The sequence below is a fragment of the Protopterus annectens genome, chromosome 7.part0 (assembly GCF_019279795.1).
Source record: "Protopterus annectens isolate FY-2018-M chromosome 7.part0, PAN1.0, whole genome shotgun sequence".
NCBI lineage: Eukaryota > Metazoa > Chordata > Ceratodontiformes > Protopteridae > Protopterus > Protopterus annectens.
Genome location: NC_056739.1, coordinates 1,056,165,017 through 1,056,185,058, shown reverse-complemented (window position 1 = coordinate 1,056,185,058; position 20,042 = coordinate 1,056,165,017). Strand labels below are relative to the sequence as shown.

Genomic DNA, 20,042 nt, shown 5'->3' with positions numbered 1-20,042 from the left:
CCAACACTCTGCAATACTAGGTTATGGTTATCTGACTCACTCTGTAAGTTGTTTGAGCTCTCATGTCAAAAGCTGAAAGAGAAGTTATTGGCACTTTTCAGAGATGGAACTGGCACTTTTCAGAGATGGAAGTCATTGGCTCTATAACTGGACTAGAGAGTTTTAGCTCTACAGATGTTAATTCCTCCACAGCTTTCATATACTGGTCAAGCCTTTCTAAACTCCCTCCTTAAAACTTTATCTTCACTGTAGAGGTGATCTGTTAATTTGAACTAGCTTAGGCTAGAATGTTGAAATAGAAACAAAACAGAAAGATTGGAGATCTCCACTTTGACATATATTGTCAAGCCATACTTGTGAAAACATATTGCTTAGGCATAGCAAGGCCTTACAAATCTTGCTGAAAAAAATGATTTAGCTAGAACATATGGGTATGACTTTGGATGCTTTTGTGTCTAGATTAATATAAAACTTTGCAACCAAACAATATGCATAAACAAGTAAATAAATTATTTTAGACTAACATTTACAGAAAATGGGTAACCCAGCCACTGGGGATGCACAAGCCAGTGCATTTCTTTGTGCCGGTCCCAAGCCCGGATAAATGGGGAGGGTTGGGTCAGGAAGGGCATCCGGTGTAAAATTTTGCCAAATCATACATGCAGACAAAAGTACACATATACATACCGGATCGGTCGAGGCCCGGGTTAACAACGACCGCCACCAGTACTGTTGGCCAACAGGGTGCTGGCGGAAATTGGGCTACTGTTGGCCGAAGGAGGAGAAGAGGCCGAAGGCAGGTAAAGGCTAGGACTGTGATAGTGAGGGTCGGAACTTTGAATGCTGGCAGTATGACTGGTATAGGGAGAGAGCTAGCTGATATGATGGACTGAGGGAAGGTTGGTATATTGTGTGCAAGAGACCAGATGGAAGGGGAGCAAGGCTAGGTGTATCAGAGGCAGGCTCAAATTGTTTTATCATGGTGTGGATGGGAGGAGAAATGGCGTAGGCATTATCCTGAAGGAACAGTATGCCAAGAGTATTTTGGAGATGAAAAGAGTGTCGGATAGAGTGATGTTTATGTAGCTGGAAATTGATGGTGTAATGATAAATGTTGTTAGTGCATATGCTCCACAAGTTGGGTGTGTGATGGATGAGAAAGAAAAATTTTGGAGCGAGTTGGATGAAGTGGTGATGGCTGTACCCAAGGGTGAGAGACTGGTGATTGGAGCAGATTTCAATGGGCATGTTGGTGAAGGGAACAGAGGGGATGAGGAAGTGATGGGTAGGTATGGTGTTAAGCAAAGGAATGCAGAAGGTCAGATGATAGTGGATTTTGCGAAAAGGATGGACATGGTTGTGTCGAATACGTATTTTAACAAGAGGGAGGAGCATAGGGTGACACACAAGAGTGGAGGAAGATGCACACAGGTGGATTATATCTTATATATAAGGGCCAGTCTGAAGGAGATTGGAGACTGTAAAGTGGTGGCAGGGGAAAGTGTAGTTAGGCATCATAGGATGGTGGTTTGTAGGATGACATTGGTGATCAAGAAGAGGATGATGAGTGTGAGGGCAGCATCAAGGATCAAATGGTGGAAATTGAAAAAGGGTAATTGTGAGGTGATGTTCAGGGAAGAGTTAAGACAGGCACTGGGTGGCAGTGAAGAGTTACCGCATAGCTGGGTAACTACAGCAGAGCTAGTAAGAGACATGGCTAGAAAGGTGCTTGGCCTGACATCTGGAAAGGGGAAGGAGGACAAGGAGACCTGGTGGTGGAATGAAGAAGTACCGGAGAGTATACAGAGAAAGAGGGTGGCGAAGAAGAAGTGGGATTGTCAGAGAGATGAAGAAAGTAGACAAGAGTATAAGGAGATGAGGTGCATGGCAAAGAAAGAGGTGGCGAAGGCTAAGGATAAGGCGTATGAAGAGTTGTATAAAAGGTTGGACACTAAGGAGGGAGAAAAGGACAGACATAGGGACCGAGCTAGTAAAGATGTGCAGCAGGTAAGGGTGATAAAGGATAATGAGGGAAACATACTCACAAGCGAGGAGAGTGTGTTGAGCTGATGCAAAGAGTACTTTGAGGGGCTGATGAATGAAGAGAATGAGAGGGAGAGAAGGTTGGATGATGTGCGGATAGTGAATCATGAAGTGCAGTGGATTAGCAAGGAGGAAGTAAGGATAGCTATGAAGAGGATGAAGAATGGAAAGGCTGTTGGTCCAGATGACATACCTGTGGAAGCATGGAGGTGTTTAGGTGAAATGACAGTAGAGTTTTTAACTAGATTGTTTAATGAAATCTTGGAAAGTGAGATGATGCCTGAGGAATGGAGAAAAAGTGTTTTGGTACCAATTTTTAAGAATAACGGTGATGTGCAGAGCTGTAGTAACTACAGAAGGATTAAATTTATCAGTCACAGCATGAAGTTATGTGAAAGAGAAGTGGAAGCTAGGTTAAGAAGGGAGGTGATGATTATTGATCAGCAGTATGGTTTCATGCCAGGAAAGAGCAATGTTTGCTTTGAGAGTGTTGATGGAGAAGTACAGAGAATGTCAGAAGGAGTTGCATTGTGTCTTTGTGGATTTAGAGAAAGCATATGACAGGGTGCCTAGAGAGGAGTTGTGGTACTGTATGAGGAAGTCGGGAGTGTCAAAGAAGTATGTAAGAGTGGTACAGGATATGTATGAGGGTAGTGTGACAGCGGTGAGGTCTGCAGTGGGAGTGACGGATGCGTTTAAGGTGGAGGTGGGATTACATCAAGGTTCAGCTCTGAGCCCTTTCTTATTTGTAATGGTGATGGACAGGTTGACAGACGAGATCAGACAGGAGTCCCCGTGGACTATGATGTTTGCAGATGACATTGTGATCTGTAGTGAGAGTAGGGAACAGGTGGAGGAGACCTGGAGAGGTGGAGATATGCTCTCGAGAGAAGAGGAATGAAGGTCAGCAGGACTAAGACAGAATATATGTGTGTGAATGAAAGGGAGGATAGAGGAATGGTGAGGATGCAGGGAGTAGAGGTGGCGAAGGTGGATGAGTTTAAATACTTGGGATTAACAATTCAGAGTAATGGTGAGTGTGGAATAGAGTACAGGCAGGATGGAGTGGGTGGAGAAGAGTGTCAGGAGTGATTTGTGACAGACGAGTACCAGTAAGAGTGAAAGGGAAGGTCTACAATAGGGTAGTGAGACCAGCTATGTTATATGGGTTGGAGACAGTGGCATTGACAAAAAGGCAGGAGTCAAAACTTGACGTGGCAGAGTTGAAGATGTTAAGATTTGCACTGGGTGTGACAAGGATGGACAGGATTAGGAATAAATATATTAGAGGGTCGGCCCAGGTTGGAAGGTTAGGAGACCAAGCCAGAGAGGCAAGATTACGTTGGTTTGGTCATGTGCTGAGGAGGGATCCAGAGTATATTGGGAAAAAGATGCTAAAGATGAAGCTGCCAGGTAACAGGAAAAGAGGAAGGCCTAAGATAAGGTTTATGGATGTGGTGAGAGAAGACATGCAGGTGGTTGGGGTGACACAGCAAGATGCAGAGAACAGAAAGAAATGGAAACAGTTGATCTGCTGTGGCGACCCCTGACAGGAGCAGCCAAAAGAAGATTTACAGAAAATGGGTGGATAAATTTATACCAACTGCTATGGGTAGCAGAAATTGGAAGCAGAACAAACTATGCAGGAGATGGGGGTGAGGAGGGACTTGAGATACTGGCATCAGCTCTATGAATAAGACCAAATACTGCAGTGTGTAGAACTTGAAGAAAAATGTGATTCATTGGCTGGGAGATAGCCCATTGTTTAGTATTTTATCAATGAATTTAAGAAATTAGGAAGTTTGAGAGGAAGACAGCATCCAAGCCATTGTTGGCAGACTGGGAAATTAGAGCTGGCGGGTACACAATACAGTAAGGATACTGGTCGGACAAGCTTATAAGGTACTACATGAATTTAGGGAGATTAAGAAGGATAAGTTTAGGGATAGTGTGAATAAACTGCCCAATTGTCCATGTGAGGAGGAGAAATGGGAACAGGTGCATCTTATGTCAAGATACGTTACAAAATCAAGTATATCTGAAATGCTTGCTTGGAAACATCTCTGCTGTTATTTTTAAACAGGTTTAATGAATGTTCCTGAACATTCCTGAAGGATGCTGAAGTGTGGAACTGAAGTAGCAGATTGTCTTCATATTTTTCTGCTTATCCCAGATGGAGAGTTTCAGAATGGGAATTTAAATATGTTAATGAGTGTTTTTAGTAGAGAAATGCAGCCACAAGCTAAGTTACAACTCTTAGGGGTAGCCTCAGATATCCAGCTAAGTATAATCCTCAGCCAGTAAATACTGCTGTGCTGTTAAGCTTAAAGCTAATAATGAAGAACCACAAGACAAACAGTAGTTGTAAAATAGAAGTGTTAAGGAAGACAATAACATAATTTGTTGAAGATGGCAAAAGGGCAATAATAGTGAATGTCAGAATTTTCTGAATAAGTGGCTACCCATGGCTTCAATATTTGGATATGTTTGATGATAGGGGACCCCCTCCCTCATGACAAATGATTAGAGGTTAGGGAATGTTATAAGGTACCATGCTGGCCTTCCACTTTCAATTATTCTCCAACTATTAACTTGTTTTATATGCTTCCATGTACTGTAAGTTACAATTTTAATTATATATTGAATCAACAGGCTGAAGTGTATATTCAATATCTATTTTGTGTTCAAATCTGCTGTCACATGCTAATGGTTCTAATGTTTTGTTTTAGCTTGTTGGATGTTCAATAAAGGTTTTTAAAAAAGAGACCCCCGGATGCAGCTAGGTCACATGAGTTGCTAAATACCATTTTACTATGATACCAGTTCCATTCTATTCTCCTCTTTATAAATTAGACAGAAAGTACTGCATGTCACAGTGGAATACTCATTTCCATTCTGGTATGCCATGTTAATTTTCATGGAGCAGTTGAATGTACATCCTTTGCATCTTACTGTTCCATATCAGAACCAGCAGTACTGTAGTTTTATGACAGTGATGAATATTCTCATCCAGCAGTACCGTGATTTTATGATAATGATGAATACTCCCATCCTGCTGGTGTTAGTGTGGTATAATAGGACTCCAACAAATAAAGGCTCTTGAATCCCACTCTCAGTTGCTGTGAAAGTCATAGCTGCAACTATTTATGTAGCACCAGAAAATGCACTAAAATAAAATGTGGACTACAGATGGCTACTAGTTAATTTTGAAAAGGCAGATGCAAGTCCCAGCAAAGTTCAATTCTCTTGTTTCAGGTCTGTTTTGCATTTCAGAATTGTGTATCATGTACAGTATGTATGTTTCCCCACATTCACATGACGTTTGCCTAGGTAGTTTAATACATCACTACAATGTTTCTGATTTTGGCATAAAATGTGGTCTGGCCTCCTTAAAATATATGGCTGTGTGGAAAAAGGAATGTGGGCTGCTGAGAATTTAAGTTAGAGCAGACATTACAGTTATACATTTCTTATTCTTCATGAACTGCTTGCAATTACAAATCATTTACTATATTAAATGCCTAAAAGAGGAATTCCAATATTTAAAAAGCCAACTTTTCCCACTTTCTTTTGTGATTACTTTCAGACTGTGTTTTGGATTCTTGGGACAAGAGGTTGACAATAATGTACTCCAATTTCCTAATGGTACAAAGCAGATTTTTTATGCAAAGTTGTCTTAAGATTTGTTTGCATATGGGTATGGTTGTGTTATTCAGTCACTTCACAGACTTCCCATCCTGCATGCACCCTCCCTAGTATACCCTATATGTTGCCTAGATAGTCTCCACCTCATAGAGACCCCAAACTGTACTCTGTGGTCACTGAAAATGGATAGATGACCGTTGGTTTTGTTGCTGCAACTGTTAGTGTACCAACAGACAGTGCCTAACAGAAAGTGCAAGAGATGAACAGGAAATCCATATATCAACCGCCTTTTATAGCAGCCAACTGGTACAATCAAAATGGAATTCTAGGAAGCCTGTGTTCATATGTTAAGTAAGGAAACTGGCATTCTTGGTGTAGCTATTTGTGTAATGCCAATGTGCACACTGCAGACAGAATAATGCATACAAGGATAGTGCATATTTTAACTGCCCTGGGGGTGCAGCTACTTAGCATAACCCAAACGGAATTCTAGGTACTTCACAGCATGCCCCAACAACGTACATGCTACAATATGCTGTAGGGTCAGGCAAATATAGCTTTCTAATCTTCAAGAAAGAAGTGTTCTCTAAATAAGCATCTAATGCTGTTTACTGCCATAATTCTAAAGGCTGATTTATCTGGCATTAGGAGTAGGATACAAAGTTTAAGTTCTGTTCTGATGTACATATTCTGCTTTCACATGGGATAGCACTATGCATTCTTAAAACCTGTGAATACATTGTACTGCCTGTACATTCAGTGTCAAATGCTCAGTGTACTGCAGGGAAATGCTTTTTTAACTGTCTCCAGGTGAGAGAAAGAGCAGAGGGACACTGTGCAGTGTGTGTATGTGTGTGTGATGTCTGTGACTAGGTCTGGTTGCAGTTTTGGTGAGAACTTCTACAGTGCCTTTGCGCAGCTTGGTTTTCCCTTGTGTTGAGGTGCTGTGCGCACTATCCAGGGTATCTACTGAAAGAGGACTATATAGCAAGAGTCCTGAGCCCAGCAACCATTTGACACAATACTGCTCCTCAGAAAGCAGCTTGAAGTTAGTGCTATTGTTTTACTTCTGCTGACAGAAGTAGTAAATGTACACTGACTTTTAGTAATATTCTTGGCAGACCTAATTCCTTCTGTTCACTACGTACTGCTAGGCTAGCTACCCTAACTTAAAAGTATCACCCTAAATACTTTGTCCATAAATCTTCAGGGTGTGCTATAATAGTCTCCCTCCTTCCCTTAAATACTGTGACAAGCTCTGGTCCTCCACCCTCTAGCAACATGGCTCAACAGTATGTTCTCAGCCCAGTCTGATCAAATTGCATGTTCTAAGGCAGTGTAGCAACTGCCTTATGCTTGCCAACTGTTCACTGCTTCTACCAGTTGACATTACAGCCTGCAACAGATTTAAATATTTAACATGCAAGCAAACCTCTTGCATCACACCTCCAAAACACCTCATCACAACACACTACAAGGTTCACAATTTATGCTGAGACTGTAAAGAAAATTTTGCCAAATCTTCTTAGAACACACTAAATGCTCCTAGCCTCCAGCAAACAAGACACCACCTACTCCTCCCCATGCTAATACTGTAAATCCATCCAGCTCGCCCAAGAAATCCAGGAAAGCAGACCCAAGTCCATAAGGTCCACTACGTCTGTTTCTGCACAAGGAAATGTTTTAGGCATAGGTGACTCTATATCTAAGCATACCTACTCCACACTCACCAGACTGCACAAGAGCAGGCTGACTGTAAGCTGTCTGGTGACAGGATCTGTGATGTCACAAGGGCCCTAAAGGCCCTTACACCAGACACAAATTACTACAACCTAGTGGTTGCCCATCTTGAAAGAATGACCTGTGACACTGCACTCAAAAGGGCATGCACAGAGACATGATGGAACTTAATGTGCATGTGTTAGAGGTAGGAAAGTCTCAAGTAATATATTGTTTTTACCTAGAATGATGCTCATATACCAAGACGAGTTAATTGGCTTTAACAACTTGCTAAGTAGTTGGTGTCATTCTAAAAGGATATAGTATGTCTCAGCCTAGGATGAGATGGTAGATAAGACTTCCTATTTTGCCAAGGATGGCTAACACCTCTCATACCAGGGCCTCTGCATACTGGCTAAAGCATCTGCTGCCTCCATACTGCCTACATTTAGGTAAAGTCCCCCCTGTTGGACATTCCTACATAAACTCAAATTCCAACTTAAACATCACTGTGGCACTACTCAATTCTAAGAATCTAAAGAGAAACATGCCAAAACTTGAGGCCCTCCTGCAACTCAAACACATTCATATGTGTAGTTACTGAATCTTAGTGAAGCATCAGCACTCCCTCTGTACCAGGCTTCATAGGATTATAGGAGATAACTAGGCTATTGATTTAGAGATTATTTCAAGCCGATCTATTTCATCCCAATGCAATACCATAGAATTGCCAACACCCAAGATTGCATTTAGTAATGACTGCTCAGTCCAGGAGGGTTCTGGGTGCTACCCCCATTAAGAATTTATGGTGTCTCTTCCACTCATCCAGGTTGCTCTTGAACAGTGTCATAGAGGTACTCTGTTTCGCATGAACTGGTAGCCTGTTCCAAAGATGCAGCAGTCGCTGGAGACAAATCTGTCCCTACAGCATGTCCTATTTAAGTTGAAAGCCATATTTAGGTCCCTGAAATGGGTAGCCCTAGTCCTGTTTGATTTACAAATATGCAACAAGTTCATTAGGTTCGGGTCTAAGATTGCTCTGTAAGCTAGGCATAAGTCTCCCCAGAAGTCTATACAATACAGAGTATACTGACAGGGACTTTAGTCGTTCTGTGTAAGGCACATGATGGAGTCCCTCGATCTTCTTTGTTAGAAACATCTGAGGTCTCTCCAATTGCTGCAGGTGCTTTGCACAGCACATGCAGCATGGGGTGTTATACTCAATTATGGGTTGGATTAGTGCCAAGTATAGTGGGTTTAGCACTTATTACTCCTTCATACCCTTGGGTAACTGCTTGAGAATATCTGTATTTGTCAGAAATCCCATCACCTCCCATCAAATTATCAACAGCTCTTAAAAGTAGCTCCTACAGATCCAAATCATCATTAACAAATTCAACTATTACTTCATTGCTAGCTGCAAATCTCCATCATTGAACCCAAAGATCATGGAAATTACCTTATCATTGACATTAAAACTATTTCAGTTTCTAGAAGACCTATGCAAAATTCCCAACAATCCCCAGCAAATTAACCCAAGTGAGAGGGCTGCTGCAATTACCTCTGACTTGTACCAACATCTAAGATGCTGCAGAGAAAAAGTAAGTACCTGTCCACCCTAAATGTAATGGAAAATGCAGGAATAACCCTCTTTGGTGGAACTCCCACATCAATAAACTGTATAACAAAAGAAGGAAAATTATGAAAAGTTGTAGGAAATTCTCATCCCCTTATCTCAGGACCACAGTAAAACATGCCAGCAAGGAACATAAAAGTAAGATGCCAAGGCACTTCTATGGGCTAGGCTTGTAAAGGCTCCAAGGCCATTGGACTAGTACACACCTATGAACCTATTATTGGAAAATCGGAAGCAGAGTGTGAACAACTTAAAGGTATTACAAGATATCAAACTCAGCCACAAATCTTTCTTCACTTAGGTCAAAAAATTAAGGAATAATGCCCAACAATGCAGTGAACCCATCCACAATATCATCATGTATTCCAAACCCAAGAATATAACCAATACATTAGCAGACAGATTTAGTGCTGGCTTAACCTCACCTAATAAACATTGCTGCACCCACTATCCCTGAAAATGCAGTTTAGCACAAATTACCTTGGAACAACTCTTAACATCCCCATCAAATGCTAAAAGTAATACTTCCATAGGACCAGACAACATACAGGCTACTTTGTCATCAGTGCCAAGTATGCACTCTCTGAGTCATCATTTCAATTCTCAACTTCAGCCTACCTACTGAGTCCATTTCTGAAGCCTGGAGAACAGCCACTGCAACTCCCCTTCAGAAGAGTGGCCTCTCTGCAGCTCCAAGTGATTACAAGCCAATTAGCCTTACCAGGTTTATATGCAAAGCTACATAACATATAAAAGTAGAACTTATTTATGCAGAGATAGGTAGCTTAACTGATATAGATCCCAAGCAGTTTGGTTTTGTGAAGGGCAGGTATGCTTCTTTGAAATGGTGAGGGAGGCTTTGGGCTCTGGTCACTCAATGCTCACTGATTACCTTGATCTACCCATGGCTTTTGATAACTATCCCCACTTGCTTGTATTGTTAAAAAAATTCAGACTTAATGTAAACCCCAGTGTTAATCACTGGATTGCAAATTTGCTATTTGACAAATATCTGGATTAGAAAGTTGTTGGCATCCTCTCTGAATATAACATTGTAATTTCTGGAACACCATGGGGATTATACTGGACCTTCTCCTGTTTTGTATTTGTTTAGCGGATATCCAGTTAAATATCCCAAAAGTGTGTAGGTGATGATTTTTGCTGATGACTGCAAGCTGGGCACTGTTACACACTTATCCACTGGGGTACCTGTCAAATCTTCGAATGCTCAAAATTTCGAACGTTACATGGTCGAGACCAAACGTTCTAAATTTTGAGTGCTCGAAGATAGACTTCCAATGGCACCGTATAGTGCAGATAGGGAGAATTTCCCTTTTCTGTACTGAAGTGTGGTCTCGGAGTTGGTATATTTAAGTAGGGGGGGGTGTGGTGGTTGCATGGGAGCCCCCCCCCCCGCCTACACTGTTAAAGTGTTTTTTTCTGTGTTTTCTTTTTTTTTATTTTATGTTCGAACATTTGGTCTCGACAATGTAATGTTCAACCTTTTGGATGTTCGAACATTTTAGGACAGACCCCATCCACTGACACTAAACAGTTCCAGCAATGGCTAAGAAATGCATACACCTGGTGCATTGAAAATGATTTCACATTAAATGCAAAAATGTGCAGCATAGCTGCATTAGGTAAAAAAAAGCTGTTCCCACTTCAATATGTTTTAAACAGACATGGACATGACATTGTCACTTATGTGAACAATTCTCTCACATTCAGTCATCACTTTTCCACTACAGTCAGGAAATCCTTCTATCTGTCCCAGTTAATTACCAAGGGTATATCTTCACGATTTAAAGACATCATCCAGACACTGTACTCTTCCCTTATCAGACCCATCATTGAATACAGTGCCCTCTTTTTATGTCTAAATTGAAGCACACTGCAACTAGAAGAGCCCCAAAGATACCTAACCAAGAAAAACAAAGGCCTTATATCGGTCAAACATCCAGACAGATTAGCACATCTCTTATAAAAGTCAGTAGTTCGCAGGCTGCTCAGAGGTGATCTGTTTCTTGCCTTCCTATTTCACCTTTTCTTTCTTTGTAAATATAGTGACACTGCAAATACCTGCACTATGGTCCTAAATCTACACCAACAAATGAACAAGTCTCTCAGGAGAGAGAGGTTCCAAACGTAGAATATTCCCAGACTATGGAATAAGTTACTTCTACATGTCAAAGTACTGATTTACCTGCCTTTTACTCATTCACTCCCATGCAGCTCTGAAAGTTTGTACTCAACTCCCAGTGATTTCATCTTGAGCTTTTTAACAAAATCAAGTTATAGCCTCACATTTCATCTTAGGAGCTTTAGGGGTTACTAAAGAAATGCAAATTGTTCAGCATATACAAATCCTTACAGTGTTAGTTAATAAAATCCTAAATCTTAAACATGATTTTATAAGTCATAATAAGCTCAGTAAATATTGTGTAGTATTTTGTAAACAACTTACAATATCTCAGGAACCATTCAAGCTACATATATATATATACATATATATATATATATATATATATATATATATATATATATATATATTGTTAGCAGCATTTAGATTATTGAGCTATTTAGATTAAATTATGATGAAAGAAATAATTACGACAAAGGTCAAATATCAGTTAATTTGTACTGCCGACTATGCAAGACTGAAGATGAAATCATTCAATAGTTTGCACATAGCATGGTTTTGAAATTATTAAAGCAAATATGAACAGCCTATATTAGACCCTTAGAGGTATCAGTAGGATATAACTGTAGAAACACCTAAAGTTGTTACTAGGCTGTAATGAGTTAAGGGTAGTCTTGATGATTGGACAGGGATGCACAAATTTGCACCAGGATCATGTCCAGCCCTACTCAATATGGGAGGTAAGCATTATTAAGTGCTTAAAATGTGACACATAAGCTTTTAAGTGTAACTAGTTAAAGGTGCACATTGCTAGACATCTATTGTCCTGGTGATCGAGTGCCTTGGTATTTTGCAGATGATATGGCATCATTGTTAGCCTTATATTATGAAAGCAGAGTAAATGTGGATCATCTCTGTCATGATTCACACTGTGTGGTCATACCTCTCAACTATCCAGATTTTCACAGAATGCCCAGATTTTGCCTCTTATTTTCGGCATGACCCTCGTAAAACTTATGGTTTTCTGGCAAATCATTGAGGAATTATGTCACTAAATAATAACAGACATTTACGTTTCAGACTTCACAGCCTTCAGAAAATACATGCTAATGCAAAAACTGTTAGTATATTAACTTTCTAATTTTCCTTATTTTTGGGCCTTTGTCCCCCATTATGTTTGGCTTTGTCCACATATTTTTATGCTTACAGGTTGAGAGGTATGTGTGTAATTTTAAAGAACATTTAAAAAAAAAAAGTAAATGGAGCCACAGAGAAAGAAAATTGACAAGAGTAGTTTTTATGACACTAAATGAAAGAATATTATAAGAGGCAAAGCTGACATATTCCTTTCTTCTGGAAGCAAACATAATACACTGTATATATGAAGAATGGTATACACTGTGGTTTTATAGTGATAGAACAAAAATAATTTGTTTTATTTCCTTTTTGTAATTGTGATTTAAGTGCTGAAACAAATAAAGGTTTAGGTTTTACATGTACACCATTGTGACTTTCTGAATAAAATATTAACAGTTGGGAGTGTAAAAATTTTTTGACAAATTCCACACATCTTTGACTCTGAAGAGCAAAGCTTTGTAAAATAATAATAAATACCTAGATAAGTAACTGATCAGATTAAACTACAAACCCTGAAAAATCACAATGTTTCCTGAGTGGATCTTTTTTTTTTTGCCCCACCCATTACACATCTTCTATCTGACCACATGCCTATTTCTGCTCCACACGTTCCTAATCTTTATATCCATTGTACTAGCCCCATGTGCCTGGGACTGCATTGTATACATGGGGAATTCTTTTGGAATGCCTTAAATGGGAGGAGTTGCTGCAGCCACATGCATCATTACATGTAAAAGCAGTCAGCGCAAGCCCTACCCTCTATTGCAGAGTTCTTATCAGCAATCTGTCTTATGATCACAGCAGCCCCCCCCCCCAAAAAAAAATCACCAGGGGAGTGCCTAATTCCAGACAAGATGTTCCACACCTCGCTCCTAGAGCGGGCAAACTAAATTTGTATGTTGATTTTCTATGCAGCTTGTACATCAAAGCTGCAGTACCAGCATCATTTACACATGCACAGAACCGCATCTGCATATTTTAGATAAAGTTGTGCTGAAAATACAGATGGGCAACTTAAAAAAGAAAATCAATCCATGTAAGGCAGAATAGTTTACTGAATTTGAAAATGATGAAGCTAAAAAAAAATGCATGCATTTAATTGACACACTGACTCTGACAGCACTGGCCAATCAAGCAATTTGTCTGAAATTCCCCATGGTCGTATTCCGATCCTGCATTCATTAACACTCAGGCATTTTCATTGTTAGTTTCAGATTGATCCCCTCCCAAGTCAAACACAACACACATTTTTTTATCTGCTACACAGTCCCTTTTCATTCCCAATTACCCAAAATTGCACACACCCTCTCAACTAGTGGCCCCAGTACTGTCAATGCCCACTCCATCTGTCTTGCTCACCCAGTATCACAGTCACCTGGTCTCACTCAAATGTCCGATTCTAACTATGTAACTCATTTTAACTCTATGACCTTCACTTCCTGTATCTCAGTTCAACTCTTATCACTTCCCGTATATCAGTTCTTTCCACCACTTTGAATTCTTCATTCTATGGATTTCTGTGTCTGCAGTAATTACTTTTGGACTGTGTAGTATACTGATACTGCATCCTCTCAGGTCTCTTCTGAAAACAGATGCATATACAGGAGGAGTACACAGTTACAAAATGTTACACTGTTATTTAAAACATGCACACACTGCACAGGTACTATGGGTAAGAAAAAAGGGATACTTACAACAGATTTTGCAAAACTGAGATCACTCCACAGGACAACCCCTGCCGTTCCCATGGCAGCGCTCTCCCCAATTGTGTGAACTAAGTCAATCTGTATATAAAAAGAAGAGCAAAATGTTACAGGTCAGAAAACACGAGGAGGACAGGCAATAAATGGCAGACAGGGGTTGCTCTCAGATGTATTCAACATTATTCCTCTGTATTTATTATTATTATTATTATTACATGCCTTTCCTAGTTCAAAATGTCAAATAATTTCTGCTACTTCAGATATTATCAAATTGTCACCATGTAACCAAAATGTTCATTGTAACATTTTATAAAAAAAAAAGGCTGCATATATAAATTCATTCTGCATCGTATGTGCACAGAACCATTTCCATACAGCACTGAAGTGAATGGATGCTATCTGGCAGTTATTCTGCATGTAAGTAGTCACAGACGGGCTTAGATAACTACATGAACTGATTTCATTGCAGGAAGAATATGTGTCAGATCATTTTGTTCTCTCGGGATGTGCCTTAGGCCCCTACATCAGCTAGGAAATGTACCCAAACATAGTGCCAGCAGTAAAAAGGGAAGAAGAAATCTTAGCTCTACAGCTAATCTGGAGCACATTTTAATATGCAGCAAGTAATATGCAAGCAGGTGTCTGCAGGTTATATAAAAGTCCCACCCCCTCCATTTGGAGAACAAAACAATACCAAGAAAACCACCTCTTCAAATATTATAACTGTAATAATCCACTAAACAAATGATAAAACCATAGTTCCACTTTAATAAAGTAATAAATATGTAAAAACAAATATACCAGTAAGCACTTTCTTCCTTCAAGTGGACTTCTTTACACTGTGACAAGCATCTTCATGTTATGCCAACTTGCAAGGCAGTTATGTGAAGGAGGAGGTCGGCAAAAATGTCAGGAAAAAATCAATCCTTACACTTCGTCCCCTGGACATGAGCACTATAATCTAAAGCTGAATCCCTACAGAATCAGGTCAAAACAGTACTAGGGCAGTGAACAGTGCAGGCGCCATTGCTACAAGAATGTTAGCCATAAATCACTGTGTAGCTCTTTTATTCTTAACCATAGTAGGTGAATTCATGATTGTAACGTAGTTTCATTTCTTTTCTGTTTATCAAATTGTGGTTACCAGATCATTTACAGGAGTCTCTGGTCATTTCCCCTAATGGCAGGACTTGTGTGAGGTAGAAGGCAGGTCTACTTTACTTCTGTACAAAAGGTGGGGTAAAGTTGGTGACTAGCATATGATTTCCTAGTTTATATTATGGCACAAATAAAATCTGATTTAGGTCACTATAAAAACTATTGTTTAGTTGTCTATACATGTCCACCATTTAATCTGCTAAAGCAGTGGAGTTGAATTCAGAGGTGCTGACTGGAAGCTCTGACCTTATTGGTTTTCTTTATATTTTGCAGTTAAATACTCTGTTGGCACCGGGTGCAAGTCCTGTAATGAAAGTCTGAAGTGCAGCTTAACAGTTGCCATTGCCCCCCCCCCCCTTCCCTGTGTATGTATTTCTGCTTTTACTGCTGCCTCTGGGACTTTCACTATTATAGCTGATCTTCAGTATGTTTTGGTGAAGCTCTGCTCAGCAGTGCATTCCGTGCTATACTGGCCAAAGTCAATCTGTTACTGAGTTAACATTTTCAGCTGACCATTTTCTAGTTTTTGCCATGACTTTCTTCCTTTTTGTTATGCCACCTGCTGCTGCTACAATACCACCAGGGTGGCTTTTTTGATTTTGTTCTGTGCTTATTCTTGGTAAGTCTGTAGCTATGCCTCTAACATGGTGGGACATAGTCTCTTAACAATTCAGCATAGCCAGCAGTGTCCTCAGGATTTGGGGGCTTGAAATGTTGTCAGGTTATCACTTAATAGTAGAAAGTTTGCCTTGAAATGGTTTGACTTTTCCCAGAGAGAATATTACAGTAGGGTGCATGCAGCGTTCTTCCATGCTAGTAGTGATTACATCTACTTAAACTATGAGTTATGTGGTGAGGAGATCCAGCTAAGTATGTGTTATGGATTCCTGGGTGAGAGTTAAACCTATAGTTTGCAACGACACAGTATGGGACTTTCCTGTGGTAATTTGGACATGGATAAACACATGAAGCATATTTTGTTTGATCAGCCTTGAGGTTTGTTTCAACTTAATATACATTGAAATACCTCCACCTTTACTCTGTGCCTGTACAGTAGCTGATCTAAATGTGTTGAAGGCATTGTAGCCCTACACTGTTCTATACATTTTAAGCCATGTCTCGGTAACTGCACAAATGTTTGCATTCTCCACAGTGGGAGAATTTTAAAGTGAGTACAGTTTCTTTAGATTCCTGTGAATAACAAGTAATATCTTTAGATTTTCAAGGGTTGGTTTTGGTATACTTGAAAGTTTCTCAGTTTTTCATTGTCCTCCCCCACTATACCTTTTTAGGCACTGTTTTGGCCAATATTTGAAAGTTTAGAAGAGATAGATGCAAGCCATTCCTAGCAAGGCAGCACCATATCCTTCTATGCTGACAGTTATTGTGAATAACTTTTCCATTGTGGTCAGCAGTCAGAGTGTGTTATTTTACTAAATATTGTGTTGTCTTGAAGTGACACCATTCAAAGGTGTGCTGCACTGGACCTGCATGTTTTGTAATGATGTACCAAAGGGAAAGAGCTTTCAAAGACTGGCCCAGTTCTAGTTCATGTCTTGACTGTTGTAGCCTTCGTTTAAGGTGCTGTGGAGTTTTCTCACTGCTGCAGGCACAGTTAGCCAAAAATTATTGATACAAATACATTAGTTGAGGAGAATTATCTGAACTTTTACTTGTAACAGCCAGCATGGAATTCAGAGGTGTGTAGCACTGGAAGCTTGGATAGAACTGCAACTTAAGTGTGTTATAATTCGCTACCCTGTTGCAATTGCCTTAACAGATGTATAATACAGTGGAATGAGAGAAAAACCTGCCTATTTGTGTTTGGCTCCTTTTGCATTGTACTGTGGCTGTTGTGCAGTATTGCATTATACTGTGTGCCAGTCGTGGCATTTTGCTTTATACTGTGCGGCAGTCGTGGCGTCTTGCATTATACTATGTAGCAGTTGTGGCGTCTTGCATTATATTGTGTGGCAGTCGTGGCATCTTGCATTATACTCTGTGGCAATTGTGGCATCTTGCATTATACTCTGTGGCAGTCATGGCATCTTGCATTATACTGTACAACTGTCATGGCATCTTGCATTATACTGTATTTAGGTTGAGTGATGTGGTGAACGTCTGTGTAAACACGTAAGCTGCCTGCAGATTTCTCCATTGTCCATCAGACCTGATGCTGGAAAAAGTTGCTGTCACTGCTTCAAAGCTTCTCTGAATAACTGATCTGTGACTGAAATGATGGAAGGCAGTCTGCTTTAGGCTTCAACATGCCTGGAATATTAAATGTACAGATAGCTAGAAATCGTGTCTGTTTTCTTTGCCCATTGTGGAAAATACAGTTGCTGAACTTATACTCATTGAGCATCCGGTGATGTTATTTATGCATTCATGCTGCTTATGTCTATTGTAATGCATCTAGTCTGTGATCTCAGATGTAGCTGGGCTCTACTGGCCATCTCCATGCTGCATGGCTTTGAAATACATGTGACAGTGGTACACATTTTTTGTGTACGGAGAAGAAGTTCTGGCCAAAAATTAGGCCTTGGGCAGTCAGTTTTTCATTGGAATGTTGCCTGTAAAAATATAAGTTTGCATTGCATCACCCTGACTTTAGTAGGAAGAAGAAATGTGCATTTCCAATTGTGAGTTTGTGTTTTAGGAATGGAGTCTACTCTGAAATGAAAACAATGATCAGCAGAGGAAGGCAGTGTGCTCATCAGGAAGAGACAGCACATCTGTCATCAAGTTTAGCTGCCTTCCTGACTCTAAGTTAAAACCCATTGTCCATAACTGCCCATTAAGTGTAAACCACTATAATGTACAGGGCTCTAAATTCATCCTTATAATTGTGACCCACATTTAAAAGGCATATATATATATATATATATATATATATATATATATATATATATATATATATATATATAGAGTTACATGCATATATGTATATGTATATATATATATATATATATATATATATATATATATATATACACACACACACATATGTGACATTCTATCACCATTACCATCCATGACACTGTATAAACACATCAATGGATGGATTTAGGAAGGATCCTTTAAATGGGAGTTCAGTACACATGCAACAAAGAATTTTTCAACCATTTTGCAGCCAGCTTTGTGGTGATTATGTCATGTATAACTTGTCATTGCCTTTGTATTATGTAGGCAGCACATTTTGAGGAGAGACCTGTAGAGCTGTTCATATTCTGTGTAATGCATAACAGTGTCAGGCTGGCAACATCTCTGCACTTATTTTACTGAGTAACCATGTGATTGCTTCAGTCATGTATTGCACAACAGCATATACTAAAAGCAGGTTCTTTTAGCAGGCAAGTCGAAAAGCAGTCGAATCCTATGGTACCTGCAGTGGTTACAGAGGGACAGTATAATATTAGGTAGTTTTTTTTAGATTGCAGAAAGATGCAGTAGTCCTTTCATCATTCAGAAGTAATAATAATTTGTTTTAATCATATCATGGAACAGTCAGTGCCTGTGACAGCAGCAGAGAAGGGTGTTGTAGGCATGTCATGGAACCATCAATGCTTGTGGCAGCAGAACTGGGTGCTGTAGGCATGTCATGGAACCATCAGTGCCTGTGACAGCAGCAGAGCTGAGTGTTTTAGGCATATCATGGAACCATCAGTGCCTGTGGCAGCAGAGCTGGGTGTTGTAGTCATGTCATGGAACCGTCAGTGCCTGTGGCAACAGCAGAACTGGGTGCTGTAGGCATGTCATGGAACCGTCAGTGCCTGTGACAGCAGCAGAGCTGAGTGTTTTAGGCATGTCATGGAACCATCAGTAACTGTGGCAGCAGAGCTGGGTGTTGTAGACATGTCATGGAACCGTCAGTGCCTGTGGCAACAGCAGGGCTGGGTGTTGTAGGCATGTCATGGGACCATCAGTGTCTGTGGCAGCAGCAGAACTGAATAAAGGACAACTTGCTATAGGGTAAGGCATTCTATAGAGCAGTGTAGATTATGTGTAAGCATACATTGCCTTATTGCAAAGCTCTTTTGGCAATAATTCTCTTAATACATTGCAGCAATCGTCCTGACTAGCTTCCCCCTTTCTTTTTAATCATTGTGATATAAGAAAGTACTAATGAGAGGAGTTGCAAACCGCATGTTCCTGGAGAATCAGCTGCAGGCCTTCAAATTCCAAACAGCTTTCATGCAGCTGAGCCTATGAATCAAGAACAAGTAGCTGTGATTCCATCTAGAAGTCCTGAATGTGAGGCCTGTGCTACATCCAAGTAGCACTTATGACAGCATTGGTGATGTGATCGAGGTGAAGATCATGATGGTATTTGATAAAAGGATGCGAGACATCCTCCAGCAAGATGATCTTCAATCAAGTGCCATGACAGTGGACTACACAAGTGCTGCATCAGGACATGTGCAACTCTCCAAACATTCTAACACCCACACTGCAGCTTGTAACAGCACAAAGGATGCCATAAGAAAATATTATGACATTGGCTTGTACAAACATGGTCATCTTACAGATGTCGGCAAAAAGACCATCTTGACCATGTAGTGGCTACCAAGTGAAGGCTTTGAGTTCTCTAAGTGTTTCATGGGGTATTCTGGAAGGCAGCAAAACAGAAAATTCAGTCCACAACTTCTGCATGAATTCAAGTTTGCAGAGTATTCACAGAGTTTGGATAAAGTCTTCTGCAGTCCATGCTTTGTTTTCAAACAGCTAGTGTGTGTCGGTCTCCATAATCTATAACCAATTGGTCTAATGCAAGGAAGAGTTTAGAATGAAAAAGTCAAAGGACCATGGAAATGCACTTGCAATGTCGGAGACATTTCTAGAAGTATGCTCTGACCAA

At 40.1% G+C, this 20,042-nt stretch overlaps 1 protein-coding gene across 1 annotated transcript in view; it reads right to left on the bottom strand.

Moving 5' to 3' along the window:
* LOC122806850 (hyaluronidase-like) overlaps positions 1-20,042 on the bottom strand; it is a 541,692-nt gene that overhangs the window by 97,637 nt on the left and 424,013 nt on the right. Inside the window, exon 3 of the mRNA XM_044077610.1 lies at positions 14,018-14,107. Within this exon, the coding sequence (XP_043933545.1) occupies positions 14,018-14,107 (90 nt within the window). The remainder of the gene's footprint in view (positions 1-14,017; positions 14,108-20,042) is intronic.